A 20528-nucleotide genomic window follows, 5' to 3' on the forward strand; every position below is an offset into this window, starting at 1 on the left:
GCACCTATGGCGGAGGGAACAGCTTATCACTCCTGCTCAGAAGCATCCATAACTTTCTTGTGGCGTCCTTGGTCTCTTGCGTGCACATGCTGCACGTAAAATGACTCAGTCCATATACATGATTAAAAAAAAAGAAATCTTTCTTTAAAGTTCCTTTCAGGCTGGGGTGATGGCGAGGTAGTTAAGAGGATCTGAGCTCAAAGCCCTAGGCACCACATAAAAATTGAGGCACGGTCACTTGTGTCTGTAACCGTAGGTCTGTGGGATGGTAGAGGTAGGAGTGCTTGGGCTTCCTGCCTGCCAGCTGGGGAATACGATGAATAGCGTTAGAGCTATAGAGTATGTACACCTGTGTTGTGTCACCTTCTGTGCGCGTGTGTGGGAAGGTGTGCCTACAGGCGCACGTGTGCAAACACCACATACCACACACACAAACATACACGAAACAGTGAAACGTATACAAAAATAAGCAGCTACTTCTTGTTTTTTTAAAAAAAGTTACTTTAACAAACACATGGTACGCTGTAGAAATCCTCTTTAATGAAAGGTCAGTTTCATTTTATGGGAAGTAAGTGTGAACTATGCTTACCCTTTTACCCTTTTAATCTCTTTTGCTTGCTTTTCTTTGTTTTATTTTCCTCCAACTTATCTTATGAGGCAGGAACGTTAACTCAGGGGGCACCACCTCTGAGTCAGGTGGTTTTCCAGTCTGGGGCCAGCCTGGGCTTTAAAAAAAAAAAAAAAGTCACTTACCTAGCAAAAAATTTTTCATTCTTTTCTTTTTGCTCACCTTGTGGTGATGGATAGAGGGAATAAAACTTTCTTTGAACCTACTAACGGGTTGTATATTTCCCACCAGGTCTATCAGGGGCAGGCATGTGCCCTGATGTGCCATCTGCCTTCACACTCCTGCCCACGTGCGATCAACACATCCGGTGTGGTTGGGTCAGCCAAACATACTTGCTTAAGGGAGTGAAAACATATAACTTGTTATCTCCCATAAACAGTGGCCTCCAGCATCTCAGGAAGTGTGTGTCCTTGGGCAAGGGGCTCATAGGTTAGAGGCATTTCAGTTTTTATGGATCTCTTAGGCACAGTAAGTAACTGAAAACATAAACTTTGCCTCTCACATTAGTCACCAGGCTGCCTTGTTCTGGCCAGTGCCCCCCGACTTTCAGCTCTTGCTTGGAGCAGCCTGCTAAGCATAGCAGGGAAGGCTTGAGAACAGGATGATGGAAAGTGCTTGTTGCTTGAGTATCTGTAGGAGAGGCCTTGCTGCTGGGAACCCAGTGGTTAGGAACCACACTTTATGCTTCCTGAGCAGTGTTGATTTCCACGCACTCATCTCCGTGTCTCAGAGCCTAGCAGGGAGGAGGCCCTTTGCTTGTGCTTGTTGAACGAGTGGATGGATGAATGGATGCTGGCTCACCAGGACCTCTGAACTTGCAGCGAATTTTTTCAAGCTTTCATAATCCTAATTTTATGCCTCAGTGTCAAAGTTGGGTCAGCAAACTTTCTTGAGGCACATCTCACTGTGTAGGCTGGCTATTTGTGACGTAGACCAGTCTGACCTCAGACTCAGAGACATCCTCCTGCCTCTGCTTCCTGAAGACTAAGATTAAAGGCCATGTGTCACCACATCTGGCGGCAAACTTAATATTTTAAATTGTGCGTGTGTGTGTGTGTGTGTGTGTGTGTGTGTCTGTCTGTCTGTCTGTCTGTGTCTGTGTGGAAGTATGAGCATGTGAGTGTAAGTACCCTTGGAGGCCTAAAGGCGTTGGGCCTCCTGGAGCTGGAGTTAAAGGGAGGTTTAGCTGTCCTAACCGGTGCAGATGGAGCCATCTGCTAGGGCAGGATGTGCTCTTAACCACTGAGCCATCTCTCCACCCCTCAGCAAACTTTCAAAATAACCGGGCCCCTGCTACCCTCCCAGGACCCAGTGACCTTGGCCTCTTACACTAGAAATTAATGAGAGAAAAAGGTGTAAATTCCCTAGATGGGTGGAGAAGTTCTGTACTAAAGCGTGGGTGAGGATTTGAAGGCTTGCTCACCAAAAGATGACAAAATGTGGAAGAGGCAAAAGGAGTGGAGAAAGGGAGGCCTCAAGGGAACACGAAAGGACCATGCTCCACGGGCGTGGCCGGTGAGCCTCCATCGTCAAGAGCCAATCAGAATCTCCTTTCTGGGACCGCGAAGGGAGTCACCTTTATACATGGAAACGTCCTTTTAAAAAAAAAAAATTTCAAAGATTTTTATTTTATCTTCTGTGTATGAATGTTTTACCTGCATGAAAGTGTGTGTGGTCATGTGCGTTCCTGGTGCCAGTGGAAGTCAAAGGGGGCTCTTGGATCCTTAAAACTGCAAGTACGGGGGCTGGAGAGATGGCTCAGAGGATAAGAGCCTGACTGCTCTTCCAAAGGTCCTGAGTTCAATTCCCAGCAACCACATGGTGGCTCACAACCATCTAGAATGAGATCTGGTGCCCTCTTCTGGCTAGCAGGCACACATGGAGGCAGACTACTGTATATATCATAAATAAATAAATCTGCAAGTACAGATAGATGGTTGGGTGCTGGGAACTGAACCAGCATCCTCTGTAAGAACAGCAAGCGCTCTCAGCTGCCGAGCCATGGCCCCTGGTGGTGTCCTTGTAAATCAAGCTTCCTGTACTGCAGGGCAGCGGCTCTGACTTACAAGTGTTTCCTAGCGTTGATTGCTGCCTTCAGCTCACTTTATGCCAAAGAGGACAGTTTTGGGGTGCCACATTCAGGTCCCCTTGACTCTCATGTACATACAATCTAGGGCCACAGGAGTCATTAATAAGACAAGCCCCCTGAAAAAGGTTGCTTTTGCTAATTTTCTCTGTGTAAGGGACACAGTGACAGAGTGAGTCCCAGTGCAGGAGCAGCCGCTGCTTTTGTTGAAGAAAGCACGTGGATTTCAGGACACTTCCAGGAGTGCAGACCAAAAGGAAGGCACGAGACACACTGCCTTTGTGGACATGAAATAGTTCCTGAGTGTGGGTTACGCATGCAGCTCTCAGGAAAATATTTTTCTAGATATTTCAGGAACAAGCTTCTCATTTTAACAGCCAGCATATTTTTTTGACTGCTGTTTGATGTCAAACATTTCAATTTTAGAAATATTTCTTTTAAATATCTTGGAGAGGCTAGTGTTTGGAATTTTTAAGATAATAAATCCTTCATCAATTGGGAAAGGCGGTGCAATAGGAGTGTGTAAAAATGCCTTTATGGGGAGTGGAGTGGAGAGATGGCTCAACTGGCCGAGTGCTTCCTGTGCAAACAGAGGGCCTGAGGGTCATCCCTAGCATCTACGAAGCTGGGCGTGCACCTCTCAGCCAGTGCTGGGGAGGCAGAGAGAGGGCAGTCCTGGGGGTCAGGGGTCAGTCAGTCTAGCCAATGCAGCTTAATATCCCTTCCTCTCTCCTACACACACACACACACACACACACACACGAACACAGTGCACACACCTTGCTGGAAAAAAGTTGAGTGAGAGTGAGAGAGGAAGGGCAAGAGCGGGATGGGAGAAAATACAATCAAAATAAATTCTGTACATATATAGAATTTTCAAAGAATAAATGTATTTTTAATCAAGTATGCGTATTTATTTATTATTTTATTTATTTGTTCTATTTATTTTATGTTCTGATTGTAGTCCCTTCCCTCCTCTCCTCCCAGCCCCACCATCTCTTCCCTCTTCCCCCTTTTCCCCTCCCCTGTTCCTCAGCAAAGGGGAGCCCTCCAACCCAGCTCATCAAGTCACAGCAGGATTGAGTTCATCCTCTTTCCCTGTGTCCTGGCAAGGCAGTCCCATCAGGGAGAAGTGATCAAAAAAACAGGCAAAAATTTATTTTTATTTTTAAGAAGTATGTTGGATTGCAATTGAGGAAGGCACCCAATATTAACCACATCCGTGAGTGTGCACACGCGCAGACACGTACACAGTTATACCCCCTATGCTGGTATCGTTATGTTACTTGGAAATTGGAGAAAATACTGTTTTAATCACAGTAGAAGTTTCTACATTTTCCCAATTATTTCTGCCATCCCTCTAGAATCAGGCCACTTGTGCAGACAGCCATTTTGCATTGAATTTTTTTATTTATTTAGGTGCACATGAACATGTGCCATGCACATATAGAGGTCAGAGACACTTGGGGAAGTTAGTTGTCTTCCACCTTGTGGGTTCTGGGGACCAAATTTAGATCACCAGCCTAAGCAAAGCACTTAGTCTGTGCTGAAGCGTGTCCCCAGGAAACTATCTGACCACAGATCAGCAGGATGGACTTCACATCCTCCCTTAGTTTGTCCCCTCCCCCCAGTAGCTTGGGGCCAAGGTCCCCCCTTGAAATTGTCAAACTTTAAGGGGGTATCATTACAAGTAGAAATGGATGTCTTGCCTTAAAATACACCCAGGAAGCAGTTTGTGGACCATCCAGTACCTCCTCCCTCTCTCCTTCCTCCCTTCCTCCCACTTGCCCCCTCCCTCCGCCTTCCCTCCCTCCTTCCCTCCTTCCCTTTTATTTGTCTTTATTTTGTTGCAAAGCTCTTTAATAATGTTGTTCTCAGAAGTATGATCCAGCTCCTGGGATGCTGTGAGAACAGCGTTCAGGAGTGGCCAGACTGAATGTTCCAGGCACTCCTCCGCAAACAGGGTTGCCTATACTCCAGGGTTTCCAAGGGTGCCTTGGCAAACTTTGGATTGGACTCTTTGGCAGGAACCTGGAAGTCTGTGTGCTGGCCCAGACAAAACCGTTACCCTCATGTCACAGCTGAGGAATCAGGGCCTGAGCGGCAGAAGCTGGAATGAAAGCCAAACCTTCCGGCTCATGATCAAATGCTCTCAACCGTGGCGTCCCACTCACTAATCTCAGTTGGTTTCTATTGCCATGAAAAAGCAGGAATGGCCAGTGGTGGTAGTGCACGCCTATAATCCCAGTACTCAGGAGGTGCAGGCAAGCGGATCTCTGTGAGTTCGAGGCCAGCCTGGTCTACAGAGTGAGTTCTAGGACAGCCAAGGCTACATAGAGAAACCCTGTCTTAAGAACAAAACCGAACCAAAAAACCAAAACAACCAACCAAAAACAAAACAAAAATCATCAAAACAACCCCCCAAAACCTCCAAACAAAAAGGGAAAAACATGGTTAATTCTGTTTCAATTCCAGTGTTAAAAATCTGAACAAAGCTATTTTCTAATGCCCATGAGGAACCCTTTGCTTAGATGTTAGCAAAATTATCTATGTAGCTGCCGTCAAATCCTCTCTTTGACCCTCTACTCTCTAATGGGCATCACTTCCCTGTTCTTTCACTGTATTTGTGTGTTTAGACTGTAGATCGAGGCTTGATGAAAAGCCTTAGGCAGGTGAAGCAGCTTACTGCTAGGTTTGATAACCCGAGCTTTACCCCAGGGGTCTACATATGCAAGGGGCGAACCGGCTCCTGCCTGTGTCTGCTGACTCCACATGCACTCCTCCCCAAAATAAATGAATACATGTAAAAATTTAAAAAGATAAAATTTATATCCACTATATAGATGACTTTCTTGTTAGTGCCTCGTTGTAATGTGCCGTACATCTCTGTTGTTGACAGTTGCTCAACTTAGCTGTGGCGGAGTCTTCCGGTCTATGCCCATCCTTCAAGATTATAGCCCGTGTTTGCTGCTCTGAACAGCTCTGGCATGGACACTGAGGTCCTTGCATCTGTGTAGGATTTTTAGAACAATCTTTTCAGCTGGCAGAATTTTCCTAGGTCCAGAACAGCTGTTGCTCATCTGTTAGCTCTGGGTAGAGGCTGGTGGTTTGGGGCTGAGGGTACCAGCATAAACCCTGGCTGTGGGGACCATGTGCAGCCTGTGCAGTTGTGGCCTACAGCCACTTTCCCTGCCCCGTCTACATCTCTGGCTTTTGGATCTTATTCCCTAGCCTTGTCTGAGCACTGTTTGTTTCTTAAGCGCTGTACTTCATCCCCAGAGATCACCCCAGTGATTATTTTTCTGAAAAATAAAATGAGGCCATCTTATCCCAGGCCCCTGCATCCAGTTCGCTTTCAGAACTCCTCAAACTTTAGTGACTTTGTTTGCAAGTAGTGAAATCTTCCTGGAATGGATGGAGGTGTGTGTGTGTGTGTGTGTGTGTGTGTGTGTGTGTGTGTGTGTGTGTACGTATGTATGTATGTATGTATATATATATTTTTTTTTAAGTTTCTAAGAAAGGGTTGAGGGGAGGCTGGAGAGTGGGGGGTACAGAAGGAGGGCTGGAGGCGGGGGGGCTAGAGAGATGGTTCAGCAGTTAAGGTCACTAATGCTCTTCCTCCCTCCTTCCTAATCCCAGCACCCACCACAAACTGTTCTCCAGAGCTATCCCTGTGCATCCTGGGAACTTTCTTTTCTTTCTCCTTTGTTTGAGCCCTGGCCTGTTTTTCTGTTTTTTTTTTTTTTTTGTGTGTGTGTGTGTGTGTGTGTGTGTGTGTGTGTGTGTGTGTGTGTGTTCTGATTTGCTATATTCCTAGTCCATCTCCTTGTTTTATTTCCTCATTTTACTTCTAAGGGTGAATGCACAGGTCGTGCATTTTTACTGTAGCGTTTTACCTGGCCAGAAATGTTGTTCCTTTGCCCTAGCACTTTATTTATATTATAATATGATACCGGTTATAGATTGGGAAAGTTTCACTTAGAAATTTATTGGCATAAAGTTTATCATCGTAATGTTCTTTTGTTTTGTTTTGCTTTGTTTCTAGGCAGGGTTTCTCTGTGTAGCCCTGGGTGTCCTGGAATTCACTCTATAGACCAGGCTGGGCTTGAATTCAGATATCTGCCTGTTTCTGCCTTCTGAGTGCTAGGATTAAAGGCATGCACCACCACATTTAGCCCTCATAATAATTTTCTAAGTGTGCACAGTACAGTGGAGTGAAGCACATATCATCACTCACCACATTCACCCCCAGAACCAAAACTGAATCTCTATACCACTGAAACAATTTCAAGGCAGTGAAATGAACTTCTTACCCCTCCATCCCTCAGCCTTGGTAGCTGCTATTTAACTAGGTAACTTAGGTAACTCAGGGAGAGGTGTTACTTTGCATCTGTGGGAGCGTTTGTGATCAGTGCTGAGTCCCCACATTGAGTTCATAAGTTCTTTTTTTAAATAATTAATTTTATTTTATGTGCTATGGTGTTTTGCCTGCATGTCTGTCTGTATGAGGGTGTCAGGTCCTTTGGAACTGGAGTTACAGACAGTTGTGAGCTGTCATGAGGGGCGCTAGGAATCGGACCCAGGCCCTCTGGAAGAGTAGCCAGTGTTTTTAACCATTGAGCCATCTCTCCAGCCCCCAGTTCTTATTTTTCTCCTTCCTTTTACTGCAGTGACTAGTTTCTAATCTTCACTACTGACGCAAGTGCTGAAAACAAGGCCCTGGGTTTATTCCCTAGTATAAAACATAAGGGGGAAAAAATCACAGCTCGTAATAGTTATTTAGATAATGCAGAGTATCGAATATTTTGTAAGTTGTTGATTTCGAGTTTTAGAATCATAGTAACCACTACAGAACAGTTTATCATTTTCAGCAGTGCTACTGCAGGCCAGAGATCTGGGCCGTGGTCAAGGCCAAAGGGAGGCAGCGAGGGAAGTGGCAGCACTCCCTCAGCATATTTTAATCTTGCTTAAGTGGGTAGTGTAGGGCACTGTGGGTGCAAGGACACCGTTGGCACGGTTGGTGCAGAGCACTGTGGGTTCAGGGACACTGTGGGTGCAGGGGCACTGTGGGTGAAGGGGCGCAGTTGGTGCAGGGGGACTGGGAGAGCAGGGGTGTTGGCATAGGTGGGTGTTGGCATAGGTGACAAGTGAAGCTTTGTTGTAAGATCCTAATCTGGCAGCCAGTGTTCTAACCTGGTCACTATGACCTGCTTCTTTCTTGAGAGTCTAATGTGTTGCTGGAGTTGATCCTCTGGCCTCCTGTGATGAGAATAAAGTGCCCGGGAGAAAATAGTATTTGCTCCAGAAACTTGGACTGTTTACATCTGGTCCAATGATGGCTACAGTTTAAAGTAACTAGGAGAGTTAATGGGTAAAAATGGCTGGATACAATTGTGCATGCCTGTAATCCCAACACTCGGCAGGCAGAGGCGAGAGGATTGCTGCAACTTCAAGGTCAGTCTGGTCAGCCCAGACCAGACAGGGCTACAAAATGAGACCATCTCAAAACCAACTGACCTACTGAAAAGCTAACAGAAAAAGACGAAGAAGTTTAGTGCCATTGTGTCAGCAGTATTTGGCTGTGAGCCTGTAAACAGATCCAACTTAGTTGACTGAAGGAGCGGTCTTCAGGGTTCCTGGGAGGACCATAAATAACGGAAGAGTGGACGTGCCACCATCACCCCAGTGTGATTATTCTAATGTCATTTCTGTCACTTTTCTCTTTCTGGGCGTATAGACAGGGTCTGCAGCACACGGAGAACTGCAGAATGGCTGTGCACAACACTTCGTTCCCAGTTTCCTGAAAGTAAAATGTTACAGCGGAAATAAACATCACATGAAACTCTAAAAATATAGGTAAACAAAATGAAGACGATAAAACTCATGTAGTTTCATTCATTAGAAATAGACTCTTTCAGCTGAGCGTAGTGGCCTTTAATCCCAGCACTTTGGGAGGCATAGGGCAGGCGGATCTCTGTGAGTTCAAGGCCAGCCTCCTCTATATATACATATACAGGAGGAGGAAGTCCCTCTCAGTCACAGTCATAGGAGAGGGAGTAAGGGGAAAATGGGAGGGAGGGGGGAATGGGAGGATACAAGGGATGGAATAACAATTGAGATGTAATATGAATAAATTAATAAAATATATTTTAAAAGAAGAGATAAAGGGGGATGGAAGAGATGGAAGGGCTTATCTCGGGCTAGCAGTGCAGCTTACAGAAGAGGCTAGGGCAAACTGGCCTTGGGATGGATGAACTGAGCTTCTCCCAGCCTAGAGGGTGTAGCCTACACAGATCACACAGGCAGAGAGGACCACAGCATGCAGGCCGGGAGGATCACAGATCACACAGGCAGGGAGGATCACAGATCACACAGGCAGGGAGGAGCACAGATCACACAGGCAGGGAGGATCACAGATCACACAGGCGGGAGGACCACAGATCACACAAGCAGGGAGGATCACAGCACTTTAGGGACATGTGGAATGGGTTACAGGAGCCACCTGGGATGTGGTGGGAGATGAGGGTGAGAAAAAGGCAAGCACCAGGACAGCCAAGGCTACATGGAGAAACCCTGTCTTGAAACTGTGCCCCTCTCCCCGCAAAAAAGAAAGAAATAGACTCTTTTCACATCTCATTTCTTTACTTGAAAACATTCTAGCCTTTGTAACTAAAGGCCAAGTTGTCATTTAAAAGGAGGAACTTGCTTGTGCCTTGAGGTTTTAGAACCACCACAGGCATCCTGAGATGGATTGCATAAGCAGACTATGGTCATTTAAAAATAACTTAGTCACATTTTTATAAGTGATATATCTGTTTACATGATTTCTTTTTCCAAGGCAGGGTTTTTTCTGTGTTGCTCTTTGTGTTCACTTTGTAGACCAGGCTGGCCTTGAACTCACAGAGATCCGCCTGCCCCTGCCTTCTGGGTTATGGGATTAAAGATGTCTACCACCACAGCTGGTAGGTTTATGTAATTTTTTCTTATTTATTTACTTATTTATTTGTTTATTTATTTATTGTTTTTCGAGACAGGGTTTCTCTGTGTAGCCTTGGCTATCCTGGAACTCACTCTGTAGTCCAAGCTGGCCTTGAACTCACAGAGATCCACCTGCCTCAGCCTCCCAAGTGTTGGGATTAAAGGGATGGGTCACCACACCGTAGGTTTTTGTAACTCTTAAAGACACGATTGCACATCATTCCACTTAGTCTTAGAAGCTTTAATGCCACTATATTAATCTTTTTCCAAGGTTCTATGATGTTCCTGAGGAAGGCTTATTATTCTCTTTTTATGAATAGTCTCAGTGTTTTAAATCGTAACCCTGGCTTTGTCTCTTAGCTGTGGTAATGGCCACTAGGAAAAGAAAATGAGGCACGGGTGTTGTAGTGGTTCCACCCCACCCCTTCCTCTGCCTCCTCCCGGAAGCAGCCCTGTGACCTCCTTCAAGGGAGTCAGCACCCTGGCAGCCATGTCTTTGGGGGTTCGGTAGCAGACCCTTGGGACTTATAGCGTAACCTCACTCCTCTTTCTGCCTTCTCATCCTGAGAAAATGCTCAAAGCTTTTCTTCTCTGCTCTCTCCCAGTGTCTCCTGGGCCCTATTTGACAAGTAAATGCCCTTCTGGAAATACCATCTGTCTCTGACTGTTTGTTGCCAGATATAATCGTGTTGTGGCTGTCATCAGGGCTTATCTTTGGTGAACTCCTTGTGACCCCTGGAACATTGTTTTCTAAACTTTTTTTTTTTTTTCTTTTTGGTTTTTTGAGACAGGGATTCTCTGTGCAGCTCTGGCTGTCCTGGACTCGGTTTGTAGACCAGGCTGGCCTCAAACTCGCAGAGGTCTGTCTGCCTCTGCTTCCTGAGTGCTGGGATTAAAGATGTGTGCCACTGTGCCTGGTGGCTTTTTTCTTTCTACCATGTGAGTTTTGTGGATGGAAGTCATAACCTGCTGAGCCACATTACTGGCTCAGTAACCTGTTTTGATAAATAAGTGTACTAAGACAGTGTTTGGGATAGTAACCAAACATGTGCAATGATCTAGTCTTCAGAGTTGTTGTTGTTATTATGATTATTACTTCAAAGTTGTTGTTGTTGTTGTTGTTACTTCACTATTTGCTATATAGCCCAGGCTAGCCCTGAATTTGCATGCCTCACGGTTCTGCCTCTTGACTCTTGGGATTACAAGTATTGATCTGATGTGCGGCTTTTGATTTTGCTTTGTTTGTTTGCTTTTGTTTTTTGAGACAGGGTTTCTCTGTGTACCCTTGGCTGTCCTAGACTCACTTAGTAGACCATGCTGGCCTCGAACTCACAGAGATCCATGCGCCTGCCTCTGCCTCCTGAGTGCAGGGATTAAAGGCGTGTGCCACCACGCCTGGCTTTGATTTTACTTTCTATTTGTTTGTTTTTGTCACAGGGTCTGCATCCCAAACTGGCCTCAGATTTGCTGTGTAAGCCAAGGGTGACCTTGAACTTCTGATTCCCTTGGCTCCACCTGTTCAGTTCTGGGATTTCAGGTGCACACCGTCAGGCCAGATCCTTGTGCTGAAGCTTCAATGCTGGGCTTCATGCATGCAAGGCAAACGGTGCCAACTGAGCCGCCTCTCTGGCCATCTGGATTCCACTTTTGGCCCATCATTTATTACCTGTGTGTCCTTTGACAACTCTGTATCATATTTGAGCCTTTGCTTTGCTTTTTTAAAGGGGACAGTTTTGGTCCACAGCTCACACCTAGGTGTGATCTATACATGCAGTACCTATGTATATGGCAGATAGTAGGTGCTATTTTTTGTTTGTCTCTTTTGTTTTATTTTTTTGTTTGAGACAGGGTTTCTCTGTATAGCCTTGGCTGCCCTGCAGCGAGCTCTGTAGACCCCGATGGCCTCAAACTCACAGAGATCTGCCTGCTTCTGCCTCCTGAGTGCTGGGATTAAAGGCGTGCACCTCTATTATTTCTTCCCCTTCTTTAAAAATAGTCCTGATATGAAAATAGTGGCACTGTTAGGAAATTCATTTGGCATTCACTTTTTCTGGGGTGGGGTTGAAATGAACCAGCACTTGGGCTTTGGGGGTGCTAAGATGTGGCAACTGGTAGCGGCGGCACGGGGTGGGGGGCGCGCAGGGGCGGCCTTGCGAACTAGTGAGCAGCATTTCTATTGGCTAGTCTGAGCCAACTCAGTAGGCTATTGTGGTAACCTCAGGCTGTTCCTGACTGAACCCATCTGAACAGAGAAACAAATCAATTATTAACAGGGTGTATTTGGTAGGCAAAATCTTTAACATAATGAGCCATGAGAGAGATACTGACGGGAGGGTTTGGATAATAAACCCTAGCAAAGAAAGGAAGCAAAGGGTTTGGAACTGTGTAATGCTTTTTACCCTTTGCATATTTTAGGCTGTTTAATATTTAATACAACTGATTCGCTGTTAGCCTCAAACTTAGTTTTTAGTTTTCCCTCCAACATTTTCTTATGGAAAAAAATTTGCTAGTGTGTATCAAAGGTAAAGGATTTTTGCAAATATTTAGCATACAGAGTCTTCCTTTCCTTATAGTGATGGGAATTGAGCCCAGGGCTTCTTTTATGCAAGGTAAGCACGCTACGCCTGAGTTATACCTCAACTCCAGCATGCAGAGTCTACCATTAGCTTTTATATTATGTCCTTTCTCACAGAATTGTATTTATGTTTTCTGTTTGATTAATTTGATTTTGGTTATTTGATGATCTGGGTAAGAGAACTCACCTTTTATTCTCAGTGTGCAGAGGTCACAGTGATGGCTCTATATAGGAAACAACTTTTTTTTTTTTAAGTATTAAGGCTTGGGAATTACTTTTATTGGGAGAATTCTTTCAATAGATGAAGAGGTTCAGTGATGGAATGCACACTTAGGTGATGTATCGGGCCCTGTTTCAGTCTTTTGTACCGGAAATAACGACTCCAGGTGGAGCTAAGGGAGAAGTATAGAAAAAGAAGTCCTTGGGAAAACAATGTAACAGTCTTCCAAACAGCCACTCTGCTGTATTTGTGTTTGTAGTTTCACTTTGCAGGCTGTGCGCTCAGCTCTTACTGTTTCCAGTAAGTGGCAACATTTATGGAACTCAGAAGGATCTGATGGAATTCAAAAGTTTTTAAAGAGAACTCTTGTGAGCCCAAGGCCAAAGATAGCAGCGTATGTTGACTTTCCTTCCTCTTGCCACAGTGCTGGATGCTTCTGGATTGGAAGAGTGTGGCCTTCCTTTTTATAGCTTGCACAGAACCCACAAGGCTTGTTTTTTTGGAGTTCTGCCAGCAGCTCCAAAGAGCCTGAATAGGTCACAGGGCACAGTCCCGAGGATTTAAAAAGAAGGTGTGGCTACTTTGTTCTTCCCGTACTAAGGAAACTCTCTCAGGAGCCATCGTTCTTTTTGAGAGGGTAGATTGGCTTTTTGCAGTTTTCTGCATGTTTACCAGACTTGCTGAGCTGCAGAGTTATTAACGAACGTTCTATCCCTTTCTACTTTCAGCTCACTTTAACTGAGATGGCTGTGGTCTAATCTCCTCTGAGCCAAAGAATGGCTGCTTGCTCCGAGCTTGCCACGGAAGATGGACAGGTTTCCCTGCGCATTGATGATCTGCATTTTTCACTACAAGGTAAATTCAGACGCGGAAGGAAATGGGAATCATATCCCCTTCTGAGCCTGAGTCCTGTTGACTTCTCTGCCTCCCGCGGTTTTGAAAAAAACCTGTCTGTATTTTCCAACCAGAGAAGCCTACAGTGTGTTCAGCTGTCTTTTTAGCTCAGCTCTCTGCTTTCAAGGAATCCTGGGAGGAACTGGTTATCTTTGGTTTCCTGTGAATATATGTGTGTTTTATCTGCAGTCTTAATTTAAAAGCCAGCCATGGTTTGTTTAGCATTATTTCCATTTACTCTGTGTCCTTTTTTGCACAGCAGCTTTGACACTTGCGTCTGTTTTGTCCTAATAGGCAGGAACGGTAGTGACACTATGGATGGGTGAGATTTCAATGATATGGATCCCATATGTACGTCTACTATTAGTCTTTTCAAAAGTGCTTCCTGCTACGCTTCACTGTATTTCCGATGCCCCTTTGAAACTTCCTTAGTTGGCGACCTTTTCATCTTTGTTGATAAATCTTGGTGCTGAAGCTAGCTGGTGTAGTGGTGAGGCTATGTCAAGTATTTGAAAAGATTTATGAGACTGTTTTTGGTTTTTGTTTTGTTTTGTTTTGTTTTTTGAAGACAGGGATTCTCTGTGTAGCCCTGGCTGTCCTGGAACTCTGTCTATAGACCAGGCTGGCTTCAAACACAGAGATCTACCTGCCTCTGCCTTCTGTGTGCTGAGATTAAACGCATACATTACCACTGCCTGACTGTGAAATAAATAAAAAAACAACAACAAAAAACTAATCTTAAAGTGATGGGCAATATGATTCAACAGTTAAGACATTCCACAAAAGGTACAGGTTTTGGGTTATTTAAAAAAATTATTTATTTTTATTTTATGTACATTGGTGTTTTGTCTGCATGTGTGAGGAGATTGGATCCCCTGGAATAGGACTTACAGATAGTTGTGAGCTGCCATGAGGGTGCTGGAAATTGAACCTGGTTCTCTGGGAGAGCAGCCAGTGCTCTTTAACCACTGAGCCATTTCTCTAGCCCTTGAGTAATTTTCTTTTGGGGTAAAGATTCTAAAATGATTTTATGGTAACCTTCCTTTCAAATTTATTTTATATTTGGAAACAAGATCTTGTTACGTAGCCTGGGCTAGCCTCAAACTCTTGCTCTTCCCAGCTTTTCCCTCTGAAGTGCTGGAAGGCATGTGCTACTATGCCTGGCTTAAATAACTTCATTTTGAATCTGTTTTTAATAATTAACTTCTTTCAGATGAAAATTCATAGCTATTGCCATAGACTGTATGTCAATAAAGTAGGTTTAAAAAAAATAAATATTATATGCTGGGCATGGGGGCACACACCAGTAAAGCTGGCTCCTAGGAGGCAGAAGTTAGAAGATTATGGGCTCGTATGGACTACCTAACCCGACCCTGTTCCAAATAAAACCCAAGACAATAATGATTTTAGTTTGTATACAGGTTGACAGCTTGGCTGCCAGAAGGAGCCTGTCATCTCGTTTGTACACTGGCCCTGTTGCTCAGGATTTCTTGGGATTTAGTTGAGAGGTTTGATCATTGAAGGTGAGGAAATTGTAGTCACACCTTGATGAGGAATAGTGTGTTTAAGAAAAATTTAAGTATCTATACAGAAATCTGGTGACTTAGATGGATCAGGGCGGGAAGCAGTGCCCGCCTACCTGCTGCCACCTGTCCTCCTTCCTTCCCTCCCTCCCTCTCCTCTTCTTCCTCTTTTTCCCTTCTTCTTTATTCCCTCCTTTCCCTCCTCCCTGGCTCTAGGGTCTCACTGGATATAACAGGCTGGCCTCAAATATGTGGGTTTGGTAGTGCCAGGATTACAGGATTTTGTTACGCAGCCTGGCTGGCCTAGAACTTGCTGTGTAGAACAGGACCTTGAATTCACAGAGATCCACTTGCCTTGGCCTTCCCTTGCTGGCACTAAATATGTGTGCTGCTGCGCTCAGCTTGAGATACATTTTGCCTTTTCTGTCTTGCAAGGGGAAGAGCGCTAAAGTGTTCCGATGTCTAAGGAAAGAAGGAATGGTGCCTTGGGCATGAGTGCACTGACTTCACAGTAGGAGAGTTCATTCAAGTAAACCCCTTTTATTAGAGGTTGAACCTAGGCCCTTGCTCATGCAAAGCTCTTTTTCTACCACTGTGCTCCTCGCCCAGCCTCTCTTGAGAAATTCCAAAGGGAGTTGTAGGCAAGATTGCAGTGTTTTGACCATTTCCCTTGTTCATTTCACAGTAAAACTATTTCATGTTGCACTAACAGCACACAGGCCGCCAAAAGGACACTATTTATATAATCCTTTTTTTTTTCTTTTTTCACTAATAGGGTAGGCCAGTGCTTTAGAAAAACAGTGTCCTAGCTACGGAATGTTCTTAATTAGCCAGAGAACTAGGAAGGGGCCATATTCTTTTACCTTGACTGACCACCATGAGAGGAGGTCATTTTGATGTGGCCTGGCCCAGGTGCTGCTAAGGGCTTAGCTGTCAGCATGGACCTGTACGGACACACGTTCAGCCCAGTTACCTTGCCATCTCGGACAATGTTTGAATGTTTTATTTAGCACTGTTATCATCTAGGTGACATAATATAAAAGATTAAAAACCTCTTCTGCTCCCCGGGAGCTCTATGGCTACATAGAGAAATCTGATCTCTGTAGCTAGATTATTACTCCATTTAAAGGAGTAGTCTTCTGGAGGGAGCCTTGCCATGTCTGTCTGTCTGTCTGTCTGTTTTTTGTTGTTGTTGTTTTTTTTTTTTTTTCTGAGACAGGGTTTCTCTCTGTAGCCTGGCTGTCTTAGACTTGGTTTGTAGACCAGGTTGGCCTTGAACTCATGGTAATCCACCTCCCTCTGCCTCCCGAGTGCTGAGATTAAAGGCATGTGCCACCATTGTTGAGCTGTTTTCCATGTGTTGTTTACTGTTACTAACATTAAATTTATGCAGGTTAAGGTTACATAACTGTGGTTAGGTGGGAATAAATGTTAAAATGGATCAGGAAGATCAAGAGTTCAAGATCAGCCTGGGCTTTATAGCAAAACTATCTCAAAAATGGAAAAATACAAAATGGATTTCTTTTTCATACCAGAGGAAAAATGAATGATTCATGTTTAGAGGGAAAGGTTGCAAAGTATGACGATGAGATAGAATGTTCATTTTTTAAAAAACTATTTATTTATTTATTTATTTATTCCTGGTCCAAGTGAAAGTCAAAGGCCAGCTTTTGGGAGTTAGTTCTCTCTTCATACCCTGAGGGTTGATGGCCAGAGCCTTTATCCATTGAGATATCTTGCCAGCCCTATAGCTGGCCTATGGCACTTGGTGCTGTAAAGAGCCAGCCATGTGCAGATGCTAGGCATTGATGACACAGATGGAAATGGGCGGAGCGCCTCTGAGCATCGTGCCATTTGGTGTGCTTCTGCCTGCAGACGTCAGGCGGGAGCCACCGGCCCTCTGAGATAACCATCCCTATGGTAAGTGTTTAACTGTCCAGGGTCACCGTCTTAATATTGGTGTCTATCACATAAATTCAGAGTAGGACCAGAAATATCTGGGTTATCTTTGGATGTTTCAGTAAATGATAAAAATCTAGCTTATATGATGTATTGACTGCAGATTGAGGTATATATGCCTCTCATTATTAAAAAAGAAGATTGAGTCTGGGGTGTAGGTCAGTTGGTGAGGTGCCTGCATGGGGTGAGTAAAGCCCTGGGATCGAGCCCTAGTACCAGCTGAGTCTGATGCTGCGCTGCACACCTAGTTCTGTTACTTGGAAGGTGGAGGCAGAAACTTAAGATCCTTCTTGGCTTTGGATGTCGCTTGCTTCAATAATCTGAGCCTTACAGGTATGCGACACATACCCTGTGTATGATGTTCTCATATCGTTACTATAGCGAAGCTCCCAAATTTTTTAAGCCTCCTGTAAACAATAATTGAGTGGTCATTCCGGTGTAAAGGTCTAAGGCCATCAAGGTGATTAGGCAAGGATGCTTGTCATCAAGTTTGATGCTCCGATTTTGATCCCTGGGAGAGGGAGAGCACCGACTCTCACAAGTTGTCCTCTGACCTCCACACGTGCACTGTGACATGTGTGCATGCACGTACACACACAAATAGATAAATGTTATGAAAAAAATCATCCAAACCAAAATGAAGGCCTGTAAAGTCCTTAATAATAGAGTTGTTCTGTGTGCGCAGGGCCGAATAGGATGAAAACATGGGTGACATGTGTGACGTGGGTCACTGGTGACATAAGTCAGTGTTGTGATAGTGTTGTGTTTCTGGGAGAAAACCGGTCTGCTTCAGGCCTGTGAGAATGAACTCCCGGTGGCCAGGAAAGAGAAACAGTGTTGGTGGACAGAGTCCTTGGTGGGGAGTACTGGTCAGCATGATGAGCAAAGAGCAATGGAAAATATATGTTCTCAAGTGTTGTGATAAAGAATGAAAAATCCCAAATCGTTTGATTTTACCAATGAAGACTCAGGAGCCAGATGCCGAGGTGAAAACCTGCTAGCTCAGAGAGGCAGAGAAAGCATCTAGCTGACCTTCCTACTCAGCTCACATCCGGAAGGAGAAAGCTTTTCTTTTTCAGCTCAGCTGACAGCCCAAGAGGAAAAGGCCTGTTAGCTCATTGGACAGCTCAGGAGGAAAAGGCCTGTTAGCTCACCTGACAGCCCAAGAGGAAAAGGCTTGCTAGCTCACCTGACAGCTCAGGAGGAGAAAGCCAAAAGCTAAAGATCCAAAGAGCTAAAGAGCTCCTTCTTCTCCACGCTGTCTTAAACACTCTTCTCTCAAAGCCCTTCCTATCTACTTAATCCTGCCAGCAACTTTCTTGCTCCACCTCTTGACCTAGGGTTAACTTTATTAATTCCTGTGTACAGAAAGCTCTTGGATTAAAGGTGTGTGCTAGGGCTGAGCCACACCATAATCACCTGTTTACAGTAAACAGAGAGTTCTTGCATTAAAGTTGTGTATTAGGACTCAACCACACCAAACAGTAAACGGGTTTTTTACAGTTCACAACCCCAGGCTCACAATGGAATCAAATATCCTGCAACACTCAAGTAATATTTTACTTTCTTAACTGGCTCATACTGCTCAGTTACTCTGTATGAAGCCAGTTAGTCTCATGAGCCTGTTTTATGTTTGCTGGCTGGATCATTACTCTTTCCAGGGGAAACAGTTAAGTTCCAGTTCCTTACAGACTGATAGCACCGTGCTGTAACAGCAGAAAGCCTCTTGAAAGTTCCTGATAATCGTACATTTTAAAAAATGTTTTCTTGGAATGTTGTTTGCTTTGGCATTACAAAGTTCTGTAATCTTAAAAACATTCCGACTAAATGAAAAAATAAAAATAAGAACCCTGGCAATGCTTTCAGAGTAGTGTATTTAAAGAAAAATATCCCACCCCCTTCGGTTGCATGTATAGCTTTGGCTTCTGGGAATTTTGGCTCTGATTTCTCAAGGAATTTGGAGATAAGCTTGCATTATTCTGGGTCAGTTACATTTTGAAAACTAGGGCAAGATAAATCCAGGGTCATTTAGAATCTTGTTAAAGTGGGCTAACAAAGATCTCATTCATTGCTTATAGGAATAAAACTCCTTTTGAAAATTAACCTCATGAGAGGAGAGATACAGGGTTGTCTAAGTGTGTGTGTGTGTGTGTGTGTGTGTGTGTGTGTGTGTGGTGTAGGGTTTGAAGTAGGGAGTAAGGAAAAAAAACCTCAGGCTGTCATTATGGAGATGGGAAGTTAAGGGCTAATATAGCATATTAATTTGTGTGTTTGATGGGTTGGTGTGTGACTTAATGTTCTGAGATGTAGAGATTTAAAAAAATGTTTTCTTCAACACTCTTTTCATTTATCTCCTGTTAACATTGGCGACTGCAATTTCTCTGAATGACTCTGTTTTTCTAAATCATCCAAAACAGTATTAGTAAAAGTAAAGCACATACAACATGACTTTCTTAGGAGTGTGAGCTCCCAAATAAGGACACGGAGACCTTTTATTAATTATTAATGCTTGGCCTTAGCTTAGGCTTGTTTCCAACTAGCTCTTACCTTAAATTAATCTCTTATTCTAATGTACTTCCTGTCATGTGGAGTACTTCCTCAGTCTTGGCACCTGTTTCTTCTTCTTCCGAGTTTGCCTGGCGACTCTACCCACACCTGATTCTTTCCCAGAGTTCCTGTCTCTGCCGGAAGGCTTGCCTTCCTTTTCTGCCTTTGCTGTTGGCCATTCAGCTCCTTATTAAACCAATCAGAAGGCGTTGAAGGGAGTGTTTACAAAATACGATTCAGCCAAAGAGTAACAATATAAGAGTCTGGCCTGTAATCAGCTCTCTGCAGGTGCAGAAGTCAGCATTTGAATATACAGAAACAACCTTTACACTGCGTAGAAAGATCTCCCTAAAAGCACATGTGCTAACGTGCATGAGAGCTGAAGTTTATGGTGTGTGTGTGCACGCGCATGTGCACATATGCTTGTGAATGGTGTGTGTGCTCACTAGGGTGGGTGTATGTGCTCACTAGGGTGGGTGTATGCATGTAGGCCAGAGGCTGATGTCGCTTCTCCTTCTTTGATCATTCTCTACCTTTATTTAAAACTATCTTATTTAGCTTTTTCTTCGTGTGTGTGTGTGTGTGTGTGTGTGTGTGTGTGTCTGTGTGTGTGTGTGCGTGTGTGCACTTATATCATGACGTGCATTTGGAGGACAGAGAACAAACTGAGGAAGTTGGTACTCTCCTTCCACCATGTGGGTCCTGGGTTTCCAATATCTTCAGGCTTGGTGGCAAGTACCCTTATCCACTGAGCCATCTCCTCACCCCTCACCTAGTGTGTTTATGGCCATTTGAATGTGGTAGAAAAAAGAACTTGCAGATTGTCAGACAAATGGGCTCGTTTGAAGTTCTCTACATGTATCTTGGAGGACCCAGGACTGTCTCTTCTGGATTCCAGGCTGTGGGATGTGTGTTGAGTGAAAGCCTGAAGAAGGCAGTTGAAGGAATCCTACTGTATACCTTGCTGGTCATGCTTTTTTTTTTTTTTTTTTTTTTTTTCTTTCTTTCTTTCTTTCTTTCTTTCTTTCTGCCTTTACAATGCAGGGGATTGTTAGCTGGACCATGTTGTGTGTTACAAGGTGTAGGCGCCCTGCTCAAATGCAGAGCTCAGTCAACCC

The 20528-nt window shown here is 44.3% G+C and overlaps 1 protein-coding gene across 1 annotated transcript in view; it reads left to right on the forward strand.

Annotated features, from left to right (window-relative positions):
* Syne2 (spectrin repeat containing nuclear envelope protein 2) overlaps window positions 1-20528 on the forward strand; it is a 316624-nt gene that overhangs the window by 32844 nt on the left and 263252 nt on the right. The window contains exon 2 of the mRNA XM_051147456.1: window positions 13216-13342. Within this exon, the coding sequence (XP_051003413.1) occupies window positions 13264-13342 (79 nt within the window). The 5' untranslated portion in view covers window positions 13216-13263. The remainder of the gene's footprint in view (window positions 1-13215; window positions 13343-20528) is intronic.

The sequence above is a fragment of the Acomys russatus genome, chromosome 1 (assembly GCF_903995435.1).
Source record: "Acomys russatus chromosome 1, mAcoRus1.1, whole genome shotgun sequence".
Classification (NCBI taxonomy): domain Eukaryota; kingdom Metazoa; phylum Chordata; class Mammalia; order Rodentia; family Muridae; genus Acomys; species Acomys russatus.